Genomic DNA, 20,507 nt, shown 5'->3' with positions numbered 1-20,507 from the left:
TGTGTTCAGTTCAGAGTGATCGGTGACGTTCGGCCTGCCTGAGCCGTTCGGAGACTGAGCCGATCAGAGAGAGAAGGAGAGTAGAAGCGAGAGTGTTCGGGAGCGAATGGTGAGAAAGTGACAAACAGTAGGAATTCATCAGGGCAGTATCGCGTCGCCTGCTATTTGTGCTCGCGAATGGAGTGGTTGATTTTGAACAATCAGGACCCTTGGTCAAAGGTCTCTGGTTCGATTCCCGTATTCGACACTTTTTTTACGGATGAAACTTTTTTTGCAGATGAACCTCGAGGAATAATTCTCTTGCCCATAGCGCAATTGCAGCTCAAATCAGGAATTTTTCTGATACTTTTGTACCCGACCCTCTTCGATTTCAATGAAACTTTGTAGACATGTTATCCTAGGCCTATATAAGCCATTTTTGTGCATATGGAGCAAATAGTACTCGAGAATAACATTTGAGAAGGGCGTAAGGTATTTAAATATTTTTGTATTCTGTAATTTAAAAATTACTGTATCTCGAAGCCGTTGCGTCGTATCAAAAAGTGGTCAAAGACAAACTTGTAGGAAATTGGACGGGCTTTCTGAAAAAAATACACTGAAACAAAAATACACGCCACATCTATGAGATTTTTTGATTTTTAAGTCTAAAACTTAAATTTGAAGGTGATGTCACGATTTTTTTTCGTTCAAAATTTTTGAGGAAATAGCCTAAAATGTTACTAAAAGACTGACGAAAAATGCAGGATGGTATGTCTCTCCTAAAAAAATACAAAAATCATTTACTAAAACTGTTTTTTTGAAAAGTGGTCTAAACGTCAAAATTTTTAAAAACCGATAGTGGGAATCGATTTTCCAGACAATTTTACATAAAAGTCTCCATATTGACCATTGTCCTATGTCCAATCCTTGGGAAGATACAGCGGTTTTAAAAATAAAAATGTTAAAAAACGGGATTTTTGGTGGTTTTTGGCAATTTCTATATGACAGACTTGGTTTTTCAGTCTCGTAAATATTTTTACCGGAAAGCTCGTCCAATTTCCCATAAGTTTGCCTTTGACAGCATTTCAATTGGATGTAAGGGCTTACAGATATAAGCTTAATTACATTGCTTATAACTGAAAATAGAATATTTTTTTCAGTGTGGTAGAAACCAGGATAGTAAATTTGATTACGTAAATATAAAAACGATATAAATCAAAAAGCTGTCAAAAGCAAACTTATGGGAAATTGGACGAGCTTTCCGGTAAAAATATTTACGAGACTGAAAAACCAAGTCTGTCATATAGAAAATGCCAAAAACCACAAAAAATCCCGTTTTTTCAACATTTTTATTTTTAAAACCGCTGTATCTTCCCAAGGATTGGACATAGGACAATGGTCTATATGGAGACTTTCATGTAAAATTGTCTGGAAAATCGATTCCCACTACCGGTTTTAAAAAATTTTTGACGTTTAGACCACTTAAAAAAAAACAGTTTTAGTAAATGATTTTTGTATTTTTTTAGGAGAGACATACCATTCTGCATTTTTCGTCAGTCTTTTGGTAACATCCTAGGGTATTTCCTCAAAAATTTTGAGTGAAAAAAAATCGTGACATCACCTTCAAATTTAACTTTTAAACTTAAAAATTGAAAAATGACATAAAAGTGGCGTGTATTTTTGTTTCAGTGTATTTTTATCAGAAAGCCCGTCCAATTTCCTACAAGTTTGTCTTTGACCACTTTTTGATACGATGCAACGGCTTCGAGATACAGTAATTTTAAAATTGCAAAATACTAAAATATTTAAATACCTTACGCCCTTCTCAAATGTTATGCTCGAGTACTATTGGCTCCATATACACAAAAATGACTTATATAGGCCTAGGATAACATGTCTACAAAGTTTCATTGAAATCGGAGAGGGTCGGGTACAAAAGTACCAGAAAAAATCCTGATTTGAGCTGGAATTGCTCCATATCGAGCTGTGTTCTCTGTGTCCGTAAATGGTACCAATATTCTCTCGGCTTGAGGCCATTATTCTCTCGGACGAGCGCTGTCCAGCTTCGGGTGTAGTTGGAAAACTTAGATGCAACTTTTGTGATTTAGATCAAAAACTGATCCCTTTACCCTAACCATTACGGACCATAGTAATAAACGGTGACGTATCACCGGGGAAGATTCCATCCCTTCTGCATGACCCAATGATCAGCTCGGAAGCCCACGATTTCAAACTGACAGATGGCGAAATCGGATATTAATAATAACTGCAATTGCAATTGGAACGTGCATTACAGCGGCGGAAGCAACGCTAAATTATAACGGACTCCAAAGTCGTGGTCGTATTCGTGCAACATTCTAGCAGCTTGAAGTTTCGAAAAACTCGCATGAATCATTTCTCGGGCACGACCACCTTTCGGCGCGGTAATGTGAAAACCTCCAGCTTCGAGGGATTGATCCTGACCTTCCACTCTGACAAATATCTCTCTCCTCGCGGGAGAACCATTAAAATCTTGTTAGCAATCTCCCTCTGGAGAGAAATCTCTGCGCAGCAGAACCTTTCACTTTGTCCCCGATTCCGGCGGATTAGAAGCTGGTAGGATGAGCCCAATATAAATTATGACAGTGTTGTGCCATTATAGGTCACACACACACACGCTCTGTTGGCCATGTCGCGTAGTCGTTCCGTGGTCGACCTCGAACCCAGGGATTCCCTCGTACCTCGTGTCATAAATAATTCATCGAAGCTCGTTCCGGCGGTGACGACGCCACGGATTTCTGGGTCGTCGTCGGCCGTGCTTCAGGCGCCCTGGGAAGAACTTTCCTTCATCCCAGAGTTAGATGTTTACATTTTCTCCGACCAAGGGGAAGGTTTCGAAAGCGGAGGTCTTCGTCACAGGTACAACCGCGGAAAACATCAGCCGCCTAATGTTGGCTGTGGGATTTGGCGCTGCAGCGATAGCAGGTGACTTTTTTTTTTTTTTTTTTTTTTAATTTATATTTATTCAAATTTCTTTTCCATGTACATTCATTCAGTTAAAATATTATTGAGTGTCCAATCACAAACGATGACTTTTCACCTCAATTTTAAATACTAGCAACTTTCATTTATTCATGAAATATTGTAGCTTTCGCTATTCAGTGATTTCAAATGTAGGAGGTCCTACATGTACAAAAGGGAAAAGGGATACCTTAAAACTAACTTATAAACTATATAAAGAGCGGATCAATGCAGCTGAAGACTGCAATGATTTTTGTCGAAATGCATCAATTATCTTATTGGACATAACATCCAAAGTGTCAACTTCGGCTAATTGATGTAGTTCACTGGTGCTGAACCAGGGAGGAAGTTTCAGAATCATTTTCAGAATTTTGTTCTGAATCCTCTGAAGTTTTTTCTTCCTGGTTAAGCAACAGCTTGTCCAGATCGGCACAGCATAAAGCATGGCAGGTCTGAAAATTTGTTTATAAATTAACAGTTTATTCTTGAGACAAAGTCTAGAATTCCTGTTTATAAGTGGATACAAACATTTAATATATTTGTTACATTTAACCTGGATACTTTCAATGTGATCCTTGTAAGTAAGGTTTTTGTCAAAACCAAGTCCAAGATATTTCACTTGATCCTCCCACTTTAAATTTACCTCATTCATCTTTATAATGTGATGACTTTTTGGTTTAAGAAAATCAGCCCTTGGTTTGTGAGGGAAAATAATAAGTTGAGTTTTTGCAGCATTTGGAGTAATTTTCCATTCTTTCAAATAAGAATTGAAAATATCCAAGCTTTTTTGTAATCTTCTTGTGATGACACGAAGGCTTCTGCCTTTGGCGGAAATGCTTGTGTCATCAGCAAAAAGTGATTTCTGACATCCTGGGGGCAAATCAGGCAAGTCAGAAGTAAAAATATTGTATAAAATTGGACCCAAAATGCTTCCTTGAGGGACGCCAGCACGTACAGGTAGTTGATCAGATTTGCTATTCTGATAACATACCTGCAGAGTACGATCCGTCAAATAATTTTGAATAATTTTCACGATATAAATCGGAAAATTAAACCTTTTCAATTTCGCAATCAATCCTTTATGCCAAACACTGTCAAATGCTTTTTCTATATCAAGAAGAGCAGCGCCAGTAGAATAGCCCTCAGATTTGTTGCTCCGAATTAAGTTTGAAACTCTCAACAACTGATGAGTAGTTGAATGCCCAAGGCGAAATCCAAACTGCTCATCAGCGAAAATTGAATTTTCATTAATGTGCGTCATCATTCTATTAAGAATTATTCTTTCGAATAATTTACTAATAGATGAAAGCAAACTAATGGGCCGATAGCTTGAGGCTTCAGCAGGATTTTTATCCGGTTTCAAAATCGGAATTACTTTGGCATTTTTCCAACTACTGGGAAAATATGCCAAATCAAAACATTTGTTGAAAATTTTGACCAAGCAACTTAAAGTTGCTTCTGGTAATTTTTTAATTAAAATGTAAAAAATGCCATCCTCACCAGGGGCTTTCATATTTTTAAATTTTTTGATAATAGATTTTATTTCATTCAGATCCGTATTAAAAACTTCATCTGATGAAAATTCTTGTTCAACAATATTCTGAAATTCTATTGAAATTTGATTTTCAATAGGACTCAAAACATTCAAGTTGAAATTATGAGCACTCTCAAACTGCTGAGCAAGTTTTTGAGCTTTTTCCCCATTAGTTAATAGAATATTATCACCATCTTTTAAAGAAGGGATGGGTTTTTGAGGTTTCTTAAGAACCTTTGAAAGTTTCCAAAAAGGTTTGGAATAAGGTTTAATTTGTTCGACATCTCTTGCGAACTTTTCATTTCGCAGGAGAGTGAATCTGTGGTCAATAACCTTTTGCAAATCTTTTTGAATTCGCTTCAGTGCAGGATCACGAGAACGTTGATACTGTCTTCGGCGAACATTTTTCAGACGAATCAGAAGCTGAAGATCGTCATCAATAATGGGAGAATCAAATTTGACTTGGACTTTAGGAATAGCAATATTCCTAGCATCCAAAATTGCATTAGTTAAAGATTCCAAGGCTGAATCAATATCAGCTTTGGTTTCTAAAACAAAATCATGATTTAAATTATTCTCAATATGATGCTGATACCTGTCCCAATTAGCTTTGTGGTAATTAAACACAGAACTATTGGGTCTGGTAACTGCTTCATGAGAAAGTGAAAAAGTTACTGGAAGATGATCAGAATCAAAATCAGCATGAGTCACTAAAGGACCACAATACTGACTTTGATTTGTCAAAACCAAATCAATTGTTGATGGATTTCTAACAGAAGAAAAGCAAGTTGGCCCATTCGGGTATAAAACCGAATAAAGACCAGAAGTGCAATCTCTGAACAGAATTTTACCATTGGAATTTACTTTTGAATTATTCCAAGATTGGTGTTTGGCATTAAAATCACCGATAATCAAAAATCGAGATCTATGCCGAGTAAGTTTATTCAAATCCCCTTTGAAATAATTTTTATTTTCCCCAGTGCATTGGAATGGCAATTATGCAGCTGCAATCATAATTTTCCCAAAAAAAGTTTCAAGTTCAATGCCTAAACATTCAATAACTTTTAACTTAAAGTCACGTAACGTGCTATAAGTCATACTACGGTGGATAACTATTGCAACTCCACCGCCATTTCGATTCATTCGGTTATTAGTTATAACTTTATAATCTGGATCACTTTTCAAATAAGTGCCAGTTTTTAAAAATGTTTCGGTTATAACAGCAACATGCACGTTATGAACTCGTAAAAAGTTGAAAAATTCATTTTCTTTCGCTTTTAAAGAGCGAGCATTAAAATTCATAATATTGATGGAATTACTTAGATCCATGATTAAACTTCAGGGTAAGAACAACATCATTCGCAAATTTTAATCCAATCTGGATTGCTTCCATCATGGATGTAGCATTACTCATTGTTTGAATCAAACCAAACAGTGAGTTTTGCAAAAAAGTCATTTTTTCAAACGTAACATCGCCGAGATCAGAAGATCCCAAAGCGTTGCCAGCAGAAACATGAGATTTGAGGTACCTGCCCAATTGCAGAAAGATTGGTAGAGGATTTAAAATTCGTGGATGAACCCGAAACGACGTTAGCATAAGAAATGCCATTGTTGTTACCTAACTTTTCCACGGTAGGGGTATTTCTAGAATTGTTCGAGTGAGACAGCACGAACGTTTGATTTAAAGATGCAGGTACAACCTGACTTTGAGAAAATTTCGGTTTGGATTTCGGCTGATGCTTAGCACGAGAATCCAAAACCTTTTTTCTGATGGGGCAATCCCAGAAATTTGATTTGTGATTTCCACCACAATTTGCACATTTAAATTGGGTGACTTCTTTCACGGGACAATTGTCCTTGTCGTGAGAAAAATCCCCGCAAACCATGCATTTTGGAACCATGGCGCAATGATCAGTACCGTGACCGAATGCCTGGCAACGCCGGCACTGGGTCAGATTCTGGCCATTACCGCCATGTTTCTTAAAATGCTCCCACTTTACCCGTACATGGAACAAAAACTGAACTTTGTCCAAAAGTTTCAAATTGTTGATTTCATTTCTGTTGAAATGAATCAGATAAAATTGTGAAGTCAAACCAAAGCGAGAAATATTCCCGTTTGATTTTTTCTTCATTGGTATTACTTGGGATGGGGCAAAGCCAAGCAACACCTTAAGTTCGTTTTTGATCTCATCCACCGACAAGTCGTTGGAGAGACCTTTCAAGACCGCCTTGAATGGCCGAGCATTCTTGGTCTCATACGTGTAGAAATTGTGTTTGTGGTTTTTCAAATAACCAACAAAAGTTTGGTGATCTTGTAAAGATTCCGTCAACAAGCGACATTCTCCTCTTCGACCAAGCTGGAACGAAACCTTCAAATTGCAAGTTTCCTTGCAATTCTTCAGTTGCGTTCGAAAGCTGGCCAAATCGGAGACGGAAGTCACAACAATTGGCGGAGCCTTTACTCGTTTCTCGACGGCAGAAGGCTCAGTACGAGGAGAAGGTTCCTTGTCATCAGTTTCGGATAAAACACCGAAACTGTTTGTCAATGGAATTGGAGGATTGACCTCACATTCAGAATCAGAATCAGACCTCAGAAGAGGCTGTTTTCTTTTTCTGTTTCCGTTAGCCGGTTTAGCGTTCAAACGCTTCACCGACGTAACGACCAAATCTTCAGAAGATTTGCGTTTACCTTTGTTTTGACGCATTTTGCAAGCAAAGTTCTCTTAAAAAGATGGCTTCGTTTGTAAAATACAACAAAATTTCAGGTGGTGTTAGTCTTGAAAAGACTGTTTAGAATTTTGGAAAATAACTCAGGTAGTCTTTAAAAAGACTGTGAATTTTGTTTTGAAATAACTCTGAGCTTAGGTAGTAAAAAATACCGCAGCTCTAGTGTCCGTTCACCACGAAGGTTCGCAAGACACTGATAGCAGGTGACTTATGGTGCAAGTAGGCTCTGCGTCGTGGAGGCCGTTAGTTTTCCTTCTGCGGAGATAAATCACAGTGCCATTACTCACGTTCGGTGGTGGAGCACATGCAACTACCCGGTTAGGGTAGAGGTAGCGATTGTTGGCATGCTTGTTTGGTAGCATTTTTGACAAGTCCCACAATCTGTCATTTGACCATATTCAAAGCAGAATGTAAACTGCGCTTACGACATGGTTCCAGATTCTCCCCGGCAGAAAGATCAACCCGTATAGAGCAGAATTCCGCAGATTGTCGAGCTGCCGAGCTTTGCATAGGTCATACCTGCACATTAAAAGAGTATCTGTATCGATGTTTGCTTCCTCCTTGCAACTGGAGAACTGGAAACATCTGAATCTGCCGTTGATGTTCATTCCCGTTTTGATGCACTTTAATAAAGCAATGTAACACCTTGCTGGTCGTGTACAACCGGTATCGTTGATGGGTTTAGTTTTCATTACGTAATTTATGGGCTGCCATTTAGCGTGGATGGAAGGACCAAGGGAATGATGGAAAGAGAGGAATCACAAATCCGTATAAATCAGGAAGGTGCTGTGTCCTATCCCTCGCCTAGAACAGACCAAAATCCATGATAAAACTGACAGACCAAATCTGTCAGACCAAGACTGTCAGACCAAAGAGCAAAAAGTAAACAATCTTGGTCTTCGACGTAGGTGCACACGAATCAAGAAAAGAAAATTTGAAAAATAATTTTAAATTTCCAATTCAATGACTGGGTTTGGACTGCAAAATTGAATGTACGTCAGAAAATGATTAAACAGTGCGGCGTCCTGTACACCGACAATTAAATAAGCAATTTAAAGCCTTATTCTTCCATTTTAGTTTTTGATCGCGTTTTCCGTTTACACCTGAAAAATCTTGAAACTAGGGAATGATGGAAAGAGAGGAATCACAAATCCGTATAAATAGTTTCAAGATTTTTCAGGTGTAAACGGAAAACGCGATCAAAAATTAAAATGGAAGAATAAGGCTTTTAATTGCTTATTTAATTGTCGGTGTACAGGACGCCGCACTGTTTAATCATTTTCTGACGTACATTCAATTTTGCAGTCCAAACCCAGTCATTGAATTGGAAATATAAAATTATTTTTCAAATTTTCTTTTCTTGATTTGTGTGCACCTACGTCGAAGACCAAGATTGTTTACTTTTTGCTCTTTGGTCTGACAGTCTTGGTCTGACAGATTTGGTCTGTCAGTTTTATCATGGATTTTGGTCTGTTCTAGGCGAGGGATAGGACACAGCACCTTCCTGGGAAGGACTTGATAGTGGTGTCAATGAGGATTTTAGCATCAACGTCGACAAAGTTATAAATGTTTTTCTTACACAGCTCGACATTTTGGAAGTTGGTGTCAGTAAACGCTCTAGTTTCAGATTTGGGCTCTCTGAACACGCTGCAATCGACAGAGTTGAATTTTAGTGAATTTCCTGCCAATAATTAAAATGTGGGTAGGTATAAACGCCATTGATGTTTTTCAAGATTTTCTGGAATTTACTGGCATTAACTTAAAAAATGTCGAGATGTGTTATTTTATATTTCAATCGATTTCTAAGCTTTGACCTCTATTAGGTACCCTCCTCCAGCATATAGCCCTTATCGTCCGAGGGTCGTAAATCGCAAGAAGCCGCAAAACTTGTCCATTCTCTCGCCAGTAACTCAGTCAATTCGACACGAACAGCAACAACAGCACTATCTTATCCTCATTTATGCAACAAAGTACGCTCAATTACCGTAAATCGTCATAAATGGGCTTCCCTTCTTCGCTGGTCGAGGCACTAAAGTAAGTGAAAAGTGAGCGCAAAAACAAAACACATTTTACCCCCCTCAACCGTACTGGAACCCCCCGCCAGTGGCGTGTTACGTCGCTCAGGTCTACAGGAAAGCCCGTCTTGAAGTACGTCTCTTGCTCGTGTGTCAATAAGTGTTTTTAATTTATGGGTGGAGATTAGCTTCTTGGTTGACTTTTGTACACACTAGAACTCGTCCTAGACACGCAAAAGTCACGCACTTTGGAAGATGGTCGTCGCCCCTTTTATTGAATCAATTACCAGCGCAAGTTATTTGCCGCTGCTACAATGTATGGTCGATGCCTCAATTTGCCACCTATGGGCGTGACGAAAGATGAGACCTTTCGCGTGCAGGTTGTATTGCGCCAAGTATGGTGTGCTTAAGGCCGGGTCAAGCTGCCAACCGAAGACATCCGCCCGGGTGAAGGATGGACTTGCTTGCATTCCCCACATGCTTGTAATTCTGTTTATTGATACTTTCGTGTTGCGAGAGATTGCTTAGCGAACAGCGAGAAGGTGGAGACAGCATCCTTGAGGATTTTTATTGCACTTTTACGGACGCAATGATGTCAGCTTTCAAAATTATGTAATTTTCTGAATGCAAATTTGTAAAAATCCATTTCTTTTGATTAGGAAAATCCTTTCGGAATAGAAAAAAAAAATCTACTCCCTCTATTAAAACCCATTTCACTGTTCTGTCAGTCATCGCCACAAATCAGCTCGCGACTCTTCTCATCCAGAATGCCACAGCTCATTAGGACTCTTTTAACAGCGTGGTTCGTTAACTTTAAATGGGATCGTGATAAATGATAAACGGAGAAAAAAACACACCCAGCTGATTGCCAACTCTCATCTCAAAGGATAGGTCGGCAAACTGACATCTCATCATCATACCGCGCTTTCTTTCTCTTCTAGGTGAAGAGATCTGCAATAGCGGGAGAAAAATGCATGGTGAAATGCAATCTTCCCTCATGTTAAGGCTGGATTCCAGCAGAGTGCATTTCGCGATGAGTCGTTGATAGTTCGCATAATCGCTTTCGGTCAACTTTGTGAGTGTGGCGGGACGCGCTGATTGACACCTCAAAGGGGTTAGCCTCTCTTAGATTTCAACTGGATCGCGAGAATCATAACACAAAGATTTTGATATTCCTTGGCTCGTCGGAAAGCCTTGCTGGAACACCCTCTGTTTACAAGCCAGGACAGAGATAAACGACCCGTCCGTCCCATTTCCGTCTCCCCATCTGAATAGAACTAATCAACCTAATCACGCTGAAGACACTCACCGCGCGTCAGGTCAAACTAATTCCGCACGAACTGCACATTCCACAAAGCGGGGTTCGTCACCGCACCACCTGTTGAAGTCTCCTGCAAGAAAAACCCTTGAATCTCGAGAGCTCGTCTCCGCGACTGTTTGCATAACCCTTGGCTAGAAGAAATTATGCAGCGCGAAATGATTAATTGAGACAGCAGCCGAGTCGAGTGATGAGCAGCACACTCTTCCGACGGGATCTAGTTCTGGAACGATGCGTTCCGGGATGGAATGTTGAGTGAAAAGGGCTTCCAGCAGCCACGACCGCGAGCCCGATGATGGAGATGATGATGATTTGCTCATTTTGGACCACGCGAAAGGGACCCTACGGGGGTCCTCTTTTGTGCAATTTATTTCTTGCCACAGGACTTTATCTAGGGGGGAACTCTATGAATAAAGAAATTGTACAATATTTTACCCCGGCTATTATTAGTAGAACCTCATGATTTATGATGTTTGCTTTAATTTGTTTTCGTACCGCCCCGCTCAATTTACTTTTTCTTCTTCTTCCAGTCAACCCCGGTCGGGACGACCATCTTCCGGAACGTCCAGGCCCAGGACAAGGACGCTGGTGTCAACGGCCTCGTCGAGTACTTCGTCGTCGAGGGCTCCCAGCAGAACATCTCGGACATCTCGCCGAACACGCTGACCGCGGCGGACGGGTACGGGGTGTTTGCGATCGCGTACCCTCACCAGGGACAGGTAGGAACAGAGCTTTGCAGCAAAGTTGCTGAGGGTTAAGACAAACTATTAACCCTCTACAACCCAACCCCGCCTCTAGACGGGCTTCGATTTAAAAAATCGCCAATAATCCATTTTTCAACCAATTTTTGATCTTCAAAAAGCATTGGAAAGAAGAACTCTTAAAATTTTGGAAAATTTTAGTGTTTGAAGTTTGACTTGTTTTATGTGACTTTGCCAATGTTTTTAAAAATGTCATTTTTTTAGGGGTCAACTTTGGCTGTGGTTTTTACTAACATTTCCTATATTTTAAGTAAAAAGAAGTATGCAGTAATTTTTCTAGTGCCCCAGACTATGCCTCTACGCATTTATTTACAATTTAAATGATAATGGTTCCATTTTATAGCAGAAAATGTGAAAAACATGCAAAAAATTGAAAAAGTTACTGTAAAAACATGACAAAATTAGATAGGCAAAATGTAATGATAGGAGGTGGTAGAGTAGGCCAAATACTACCATAAACAAACATAAACTAAACAAGATAAATGCAAATTAAAATATTACTGCGGGCGTCGATAATTAGAGTTCACGCGCGGTGATACGACCGCAACATAATGGTCGCATGACAGCCGCATGACAACCGCAGAACAAATTTTTGGCTTTTGTCAAAGGTTGCCTTGAGTTTTCAGCTGACTTTTTGGAAAATATTCAAAACAAACCAAGTTGACAGCAAAATCAACGCAGAATTTCAGTTCAACTTGCTGATTTTTACACTGCGGTGGTTAGGCGGCAATAATCTCCTGTCACTCACAGCGAAGGAGAAACGTGATTTTATCTCGCAATAAGCAATACTAAAAATGAAACAAGAAAAACATAAAACAAGAGAAGTAAAGTTTTTCGTAGAACAAAAGTTGCTCAAAATGACCTCCTGAACACGGGAAAAATAAAAAATTTCGAAAAAAAATTTGGGCAGTAGAGGGTTAATTTTACTTATATTATATAAAGCATACTTCCAAGATCATGTTTAGGACCAAATTTCTCAAGAATGTGCTTTTTTGGATATTTGGACCTTGTTAAATCTTACTTTCCATATAAAAAAAGAAGTCATTTTGCATCACTTTAAGAAAAGAAGGTTTTAAAGACAGTGCACAGTTTTGAAAACATTTTTTTAAAGCTGATACATTTTTTATTTAAATTTATCTTGTAAACTTGAAGATTGGTCTGTGTTTTGTTCCTAAGTTACAGCACCTCAAATATTTGAAAAAAAAAATAAAATTTACGTAATTGAAGTGTCAATTATACAGCAGCCAATTTTCAAATGCCGATAGTCGAGCCTGAATGGTTCATAAGTTAAGCGGTACTTAAACGCAAATAAATATAAATAAATAAATGATGTCCGGATCAATCATGCGACCAGTTGCTGGATGGGTAATCAAAAGACCTTTCCAACGAGTCTAAAATATTGAAGCAAGATTGAAGATCTGACAAACCTATCAATAGTTATGAGTATATGAAATTATGTTTAGAGAACATTTCGAGCCAAACATTTCATTAGGGCACAAAACCAAAAACTGCGATTCGTTGGCAAAAAGTGGACAACTTGTTTCAATTTCTATTTAAAAAAAAAAAGCTTGACTGGTGGTATTTTTACTTATGACACAATAAAACATGCCATTATCCTCAACTCTGCTTTAATGCTTCTTAATTTATGTTGATTTTCGCAATAAAACTCATACAGTATGTAAAAAAAGTATTTACACCCCTTGGGCACTATGCACATTTTGTGATGAAACATGTAAAAAATTTAAAGTTTGACGGGAACCTAGTACTACGTTTTGTTCAGAAACTCATGCCAAACATTTTGCTACAAAAAGCTCATGAAAAGATGATTTCTATAAAAAGTTACATAACAAATACTATAACGAAAATAAAAAAGGAGCAAAAAAAGTTTGTACACCTTTCGAAAAATTAACATAAATAATGTTATTTGTTGACAAATCACCATAAATCCAGTCTCCCAACTCCAATAGGCATCCTTGACTGATTAAAAAAATAATTTGGATTGAATATAAAGTTTACTAACTACTTAGTATAAAAGTTTATATAACTCTGGAAATTCTATATAAAACTTATCTAAACTTAATTTTGCAAACTTTTAATTCAACTAAATGTCAATATATTACCATAGAATTGCTAAATAAACATTTTGGAGTGGGTATTAGGGAGCGTTCTTCTATTACGTAACGCAAAAAAATAGATTTTTAGACCCCCTCCCCCCCCCCTCGTAACAAAATTTCCATACAAATTTTAAAAAAAATGTATGGAGCGTAACACGGCCTTCGACCCCCCCCCTTCCCCCCTACTGCGTTACGTAATAAAAGAACGCTCCCTTAGGGTGGCTTGAAGTTGTATGGGAAAATTTCAAAATGGACTAATTCAATCAGAACAGGCATTTTCCGGTCCCATTTGGGCCCCCAAACAACCCCCCAAAATTTGGGAGCGATTGGATTTGACCCGGCTTTCCGCAAAGCGATTCAAATTTGTATGGAAATTTGTATGGGAAAATCCTCTTTTTTACATTTTGATTTTTATAATTTTCATTTTTCACTCAATTTAAAAACTAACACCGTAGAAGTATAGTCCTAAATGTCCTCTAAAACTTTCCCGAAGAAAGTATGGTCCTATCTTGCTTCTGGAAAAAGATACAGAGTTTTTAAAAGAGGCATTTCAAAATAAGTGCTGAAAATTATATTTCTTGCCAACACTGCCAGTACTTCGGTAGATATTTCGAAATCTTATTTTTTAACGTAATAAGGAAGCAACCTAGCAAAATGGTGTCTTAGAAAAAGTTGTTGTATATGAATGTGGCTTTTATTTAAAATTATTGACATGCAGGGTGACACACCTACAGGGTGACAACCAACCCCTTACTTCTACTGGTGACCTTTTGACGCGTTGGTTTCTTAGGATAAGTTGTTAAGCTACTTAAGAAGAAGAAATTATGACATGGTTGGAAGACAGGGTGGCACATCTACAGGGACCTTTTTGATCACTGTAAAGTGGGCGAAAATGGGTACAAATCGCAAATTAGGCCTGCCACGCAAAAGGAGGCTGAACAAAAATTCGTAAAAAGTCAGTTTTTCACATAAAATTTCCTGGGGAATCGATTGCACATGATTAAAAACACGGTAAAAAAGTTAAGATGCTAGTTTGGCAACTCACCGGTCAGTTGTATTTTTTCTGTAAATTGCTCTTTAAAATGAAAGGAAGCTGAATAATGGAATTTATTCTGTAAACATGTTCAGGACATTGGAGCAATCTCTTTAAAATCGGCCGATTTCGACCATCTTTTTATTGTTTATTTGGCTCAAACTTTGTGAAGGCCTTCCCTATCACCAAAGAAGCCATTTTGTGTTATTTGTTCACCCATACAATTTTGGCAGCTGTTCATACAAAAATGTAACGTAAATATTAAAAAAATCTGTACCTTTTCAAGATTTTTTTTATTGATTTGGTGGCTTCGGCCAAGTTGCTCATTTTTTAAGCCATTCAGAAGTTTGAAGTTTGAAATTTTTTTCCGACAAGTTATAATTTTTTTTAAAACAGTGATTTTTGTAAAAAAAAATCTTGTACTTAAAATTTTTGACCCTAATTTTTTATATAAAATTAAGATTTGTAAGATCGGAAACTGTTTTTAATCATGCGCAATCGATTCCCCAGGAAATTTTATGTGAAAAACTGACTTTTTACGAATTTTTGTTCAGCCTCCTTTTGCGTGACAGGCCTAATTTGCGATTTGTACCTATTTTCGCCCACTTTACAGTGATCAAAAATGTCTTACATAGAAGCTAGAAATGAGTTGACACCCTGTAGATGTGCCACCCTGTCTTCCAACCAGGTCATAATTTCTTCTTCTTAAGTAGCTTAACAACTTTTCCTAAGAAACCAACGCGTCAAAAGGTCACCAGTAGAAGTTAGGGCTTGGTTGTCACCCTGTAGGTGTGTAACCCTGCATGTCAATCAATTTAAATAAAAGCCACATTCGTATTCAACAACTTTTTCTAAGACACCATTTTGCTAGGTTGCTTCCTTATTACGTTAAAAAATAAGATTTCGAAATATCTACCGAAGTACTGGCAGTGTTGGCAAGAAATATAATTTTCAGCACTTATTTTGAAATGCCTCTTTTAAAAACTCTGTATCTTTTTCCAGAAGCAAGATAGGACCATACATTCTTCGGGAAAGTTTTAGAGGACATTTAGGACTATACTTCTACGGTGTTAGTTTTTAAATTGAGTGAAAAATGAAAATTATAAAAATCAAAATGTAAAAAAGAGGATTTTCCCATACAAATTTCCATACAAATTTGAATCGCTTTGCGGAAAGCCGGGTCAAATCCAATCGCTCCCAAATTTTGGGGGGTTGTTTGGGGGCCCAAATGGGACCGGAAAATGCAAAAAACGAAACTATTGGCACTACGCCCCCCGGGGCATGGCCTTCCTCTAACGTGGGATTTCTGCTCCAGCGCCTCTGACGAGACAGGAGAAACCGGGACCGACGTTTTACTTCACCATCCGATAGAAGCTCAGTGGATAAGGCGGGAATCGAACCCGCGTCTCATAGCATCATCGGGATCGGCAGCCGAAGCCGCTACCCCTGCGCCACGAGACCCACCCCACCGGACCGGAAAATGCCTGTTCTGTAAAATCGATCATGTCGAGCCACCCCAATGTAGGGAGTGTACTATATGAATGAAATAGTGGAATAATCACGAATGTTTACTTGTGGTTTTGTGCCCTAATGAAATGTTTGGTTATAATAAACTTTTAGATTTGAAATTAAATTTTAAATATTAATATAAATACTTTTCAAAGTACCGTCAACTGGGGTGAATTGGGACACATGGGGCGAATTGAGACAGCAGTTTTAATCATGTCAGAGCACAATATTTTTATTTTTCTGGTTGGTTTCGAATAGAACAGACTCAGACCACCAAAATGTGTACACCCAGATGACGGTATTGATTTCTTTCTTTGCTGCAGCTGCAGCTATGCAATGTATTTTAAATTATTTACAATCGATTTAAGAATTTCAATGAAAATTTTAATTTAAGTCAATAATTTTGGTTGACCCCTCTTTTGCTGCCTTTTTTTAATTTGCAAGGAGGGGGGGCGTGAATAAGAGATGGTATTAAAAAAAGTTTTCTAACTTGGTCACGGGATACATTTCTTTTTGCACCATAAAAGACATCCTAAAGATCTGGAGAAACATTTCAAAAGGGTCCATAAGAATTTTGACAGCTTGGACTGTTTTGCGAAACAATAGTACCGATTTAGTTACCTTATGCGCCCTTTTCAAATGGTGCTCCAGAGATGCAAGAAAGCTGATTTGCTCGTAGGAGAGATCTCTCAAAGTTTTGGCAAGCTAAACAATAAAAAAAAGGATTGATCTGAAGTTAAATTTCAACTACGCGTCGACGTGCCAACCGATCTACGATGCTATAAAGTAGGTCTCATTTAGTGTGTTTAGTTTTTTCGCTTCAATCTTCAAAGCAACTTTGATCGTAAAAAGGATAAAGAATTAATTTCGCAAGACATTCCATTCCCTAGGCAAATTCCTTCGCTGTAGAAGGCCAATAAAAAAACCATCCAGAGATGACATTTATTGTCCATCATTGACGCAATCATGCGTTGCCAAGAGTACAGTTGCTGGGATAGCACTTTTTATGGTCAGGTGTCCCAGTCGGTTCCCCTCTTGAGACTAAACCACACACACAACCAACACATTTTAAATGGTCTGTCCGTCCGGTCGTCTAGGCTTTTATCGCGGTCGACCCACTCCGCACCGACGACGATGACAGCCGTCAATTAGATCTACCCGTCGGATAAGTGAATTAATAATTTTTCCCACTTTCCTTTTCCATCACGACGACGACGCGGTGCTCGATTATCAGTGCTCGTGTGTAGGATATAGGGCTGTTTAAGTGTTTAAGAAACGGGAATAAAATAACAGCACAGTGTATAAAAGTCACACCGCGGGAGATTTGTGTTAATTGAAAATTTATTGAGCTCCGATAGCCTCGATTATGACACACACCGCGCGCGCGCGAGACGTTTATCTTAATCTTTCCGGGATGACTGGCCGTAAGTCTAAGATCAATTACTGGACCTGGGGTGGCGTGCACGACGCCCACGACTCTAAGCTCACTAAGCTGCTTTTTCTCACATAGGACGCAAGGGCTGTCAATTGTTTCGACAGCTCTGTGGTTGCGAAATTGGAACCAGGTTGAATTATTGCGGTAGGTACCTGCACCTTCAAGACAATTTCTGAAGGCAAAGTGTGTCAAGAAAAGGGATGGTTGTTTGGTTTTATGGACCGTTTGATACACGACCTGATGGGTTGGGTTGGCCGATCGGAAGCTGTTCGAGTATCACGTTTTACGGTCGTCCGATGCTGGTGTGGACAGCTGAATTGATTGGGATGTAAATCTAGGTTGCGATTTACCCGCAGGAATTTCAGCAAATAAAACTCTTTAAAGTTACTTAACTTATCATAACCAGCTAATCCGCTAAATTAGCACCTGAAATTCGCCACCGTTGATCTTTACCGAAATTGCATGCCTTCAGCAGCATAAAAAACCATCTCATTAACGCGTTTCATTATCTCTTTTCTCGCCCTCTCCACCTTAAAAAAACAGGTCACCGTCGTCAAAACGTTGGATTACGAGCGCATTCAGCGGTACTACCTGACCATCGTCGCTTCGGTAAGTAACTAATTTACGCACTTAATCTTATGCTGCGGCTGACTTAAGCCAGGGGGCTTTCCGTTTCGTGACCCGTGTTACCTGAACACGCGAAATTAGATGTCCTCTAGCAGCAGGGGGTGAACGGACTCTAAATCAATTTCCATAAATCTGCACACAAAGTTGCATAATCTGGGAATGCGCTGCATTCATTGGCCGTTGCGCAAGAATTGATATTTCACATCCGAAGGAACTTTCCACGGAACAATGTTTCATTGGAGCGACCCGCGGGCAAAAGTGCTTCTATTCGATTATGGTGGCTCTCTGGAGTGGTTCGTGTAGCCAGAACTCATCCCTTTTGGTTTATTTTTATTCCCGCGTGATCCAATGGCCAGATAAATTTGTTCCCTTCATTACGGGTTGTTCTCATGAACAGAGTGCATCGGTTTCACTGTTTATGCAAAGCTGCTTGAAAGGGATGAATGTTGTGTCCATATTTTAGATTTAACGCTGAAGCGTAACTGAGCGTCACTCGAGCGTTACGCAGCGTTCAAATGTACATTTTTAGCAAACAATCGACCAAATAAATATTTAACAGTTGAGTTTAGCCTTGGGTGAAATTTTCCACGACTACATCCCTTTTTTCAAGCTCATCTTCTCTTCGATACACGCCACAGTTGAACGTGCCCGCGTTGGCACGTTTATTAATATTATTTCCTCTCTTCGATTCGCTTTTACTTTCGGCTCGTAGATTATTGTTTCCCTTTTTTTTCCTCGCAGCCCCCCTTTCTCAAAGCATACCGTGCGCCCCGCAACGATTGTTTCGATTTCCATCTTCATCCGAGAGCGTGTTTGCTTGCGGTATTCCCAAAATCAATTCCACGTCGAGCCTGAACTTCGTTACAGTTCAATAAGGAAAACCAGCAGCGCGCTAACTCAATTTGTATTCATGCTCGCGCGGCCGGCCCGCCAAAGGTTCAGCTCTTCAGCTAATTTAATATACTTGGACCGGCCACAATGGGTTCCGAGCGGAGGAAGGCAAACTATTGCAGCTTTGAAACAAAGGGAAATTCTTTTTGCTGGCCGCGGGGATGTTTTTTGCGAGATTTCCTGGTGGTAGATGACCTTTTAGAGTGGCGGCTGTGCCGCCAAGTTGATTGACCTTTTGGAGCAGTAAATTGGCAGTATCTGGAGCTATTTGGTTACATTAAACGCTTGGGCGTCACCAAGCGTAACTAAGCGTTACATGTACCAAACTGGTTGCAAACTTGTAGAAAATCACTCCCCAGACCTTGCCTTCCACTAGGAGTCCCGCAGAGGATGAGAAATGATCATAAGTACACCGGTAATTGCCAATGACATGCCGTGGCAGCACGTTCTCGACTGCGACTGGCACCAGGCAACAAAGTATCACTTTCAGCACCTGTCACGATAATCATGCTCACCATCATCGCGCTCGCCTAGTTATGACCCAGAGTTGATCATGGGTCCTGAGTGCACCGTGTACCTCAACCAGGTCGGCAAAATATGTATTATCACGATGTTTTGCGAAACTTTTGCACCACCGCCGCCGAGGTTCTTTATGGATAATTGCCAACCCTGCTACCTAGCCCATGGACACGGAGCGCGAAAGTAAAAGTCTCAAATTCCGACTTAACGAGTCTTCAACGCGAGCGTCCAAATCGAGAAAACCCTATCAATTGACTTTATACAAATTCACATGATCGTTATGATCAGTTCGCGCGCGCGCGCCCGCTTCAACGAGGAGGTCTATTCAATCGAACCGTTGAAAATCTTAACATTTCACGATTGCACGGCGCGCGCCGTCGCGCCGGATTTGGAAACACTTGAACATCTACGGCTTAGAATTCCGTCCCGCGGAGAAGGTAGCACGTGGGAACCGAAGCTTATTGAGGATTTGGGCACAGCAGCCGTGTTGCGTGACGTCTTTGACGTCAACGTTCCCTCGGATGTACCCATGAACTTCAAAACCCCCAAAGACGCGAGAGGAACCATTTACAAAAACAAACAAAACTCATTGTGAGGTCTCGGGATTTCTCACGCTACACTTGCCGCAACGACTACAACTCCATACGACGACGAATTGCCGGAGTTATTATGCAAGTAGGTTATCGTTCACGACTTGTCTACCCTTCAGCACGAGGCAGAGAGAGAATGGTTCTTTACCGGTGCCGACGCCGCCGTCGTTGACGACAGCAGCGACCTGATCCTCACCTGGTTAAAATAGAAATTAATTGGTTGTTTAACATTACCGACTACACCGATATACGCGACGGCTTGCCGTCCCTTCATGTAGCACGTGGATTGGGGACGGGGAGGGGGAGCCCTAAGACACGCCAGTGGAATCGAGGAAGATACACGACCTGAACTTTAGCTTTAATGTTATTGTTTTTATTTATGTTTTTGCAGTTGTCTGGATTGGTCTTTTTTCGATGCACTATTTGCTCACTTTGTGGGTTAACCCTCGAATGGC

At 39.7% G+C, this 20,507-nt stretch overlaps 1 protein-coding gene across 1 annotated transcript in view; it reads left to right on the top strand.

Moving 5' to 3' along the window:
• LOC120417849 (cadherin-99C) overlaps positions 1 to 20,507 on the top strand; it is a 204,877-nt gene that overhangs the window by 143,773 nt on the left and 40,597 nt on the right. Inside the window, exons 6-7 of the mRNA XM_039580070.2 lie at positions 11,104 to 11,292; positions 17,969 to 18,034. Of these exons, the coding sequence (XP_039436004.1) occupies positions 11,104 to 11,292; positions 17,969 to 18,034 (255 nt within the window). The remainder of the gene's footprint in view (positions 1 to 11,103; positions 11,293 to 17,968; positions 18,035 to 20,507) is intronic.

This window comes from Culex pipiens, chromosome 1, assembly GCF_016801865.2.
Source record: "Culex pipiens pallens isolate TS chromosome 1, TS_CPP_V2, whole genome shotgun sequence".
Lineage (NCBI taxonomy): Eukaryota > Metazoa > Arthropoda > Insecta > Diptera > Culicidae > Culex > Culex pipiens.
Note: the sequence above shows the minus strand (reverse complement) of the source record. Positions and strands in the feature narration are given on the sequence as shown.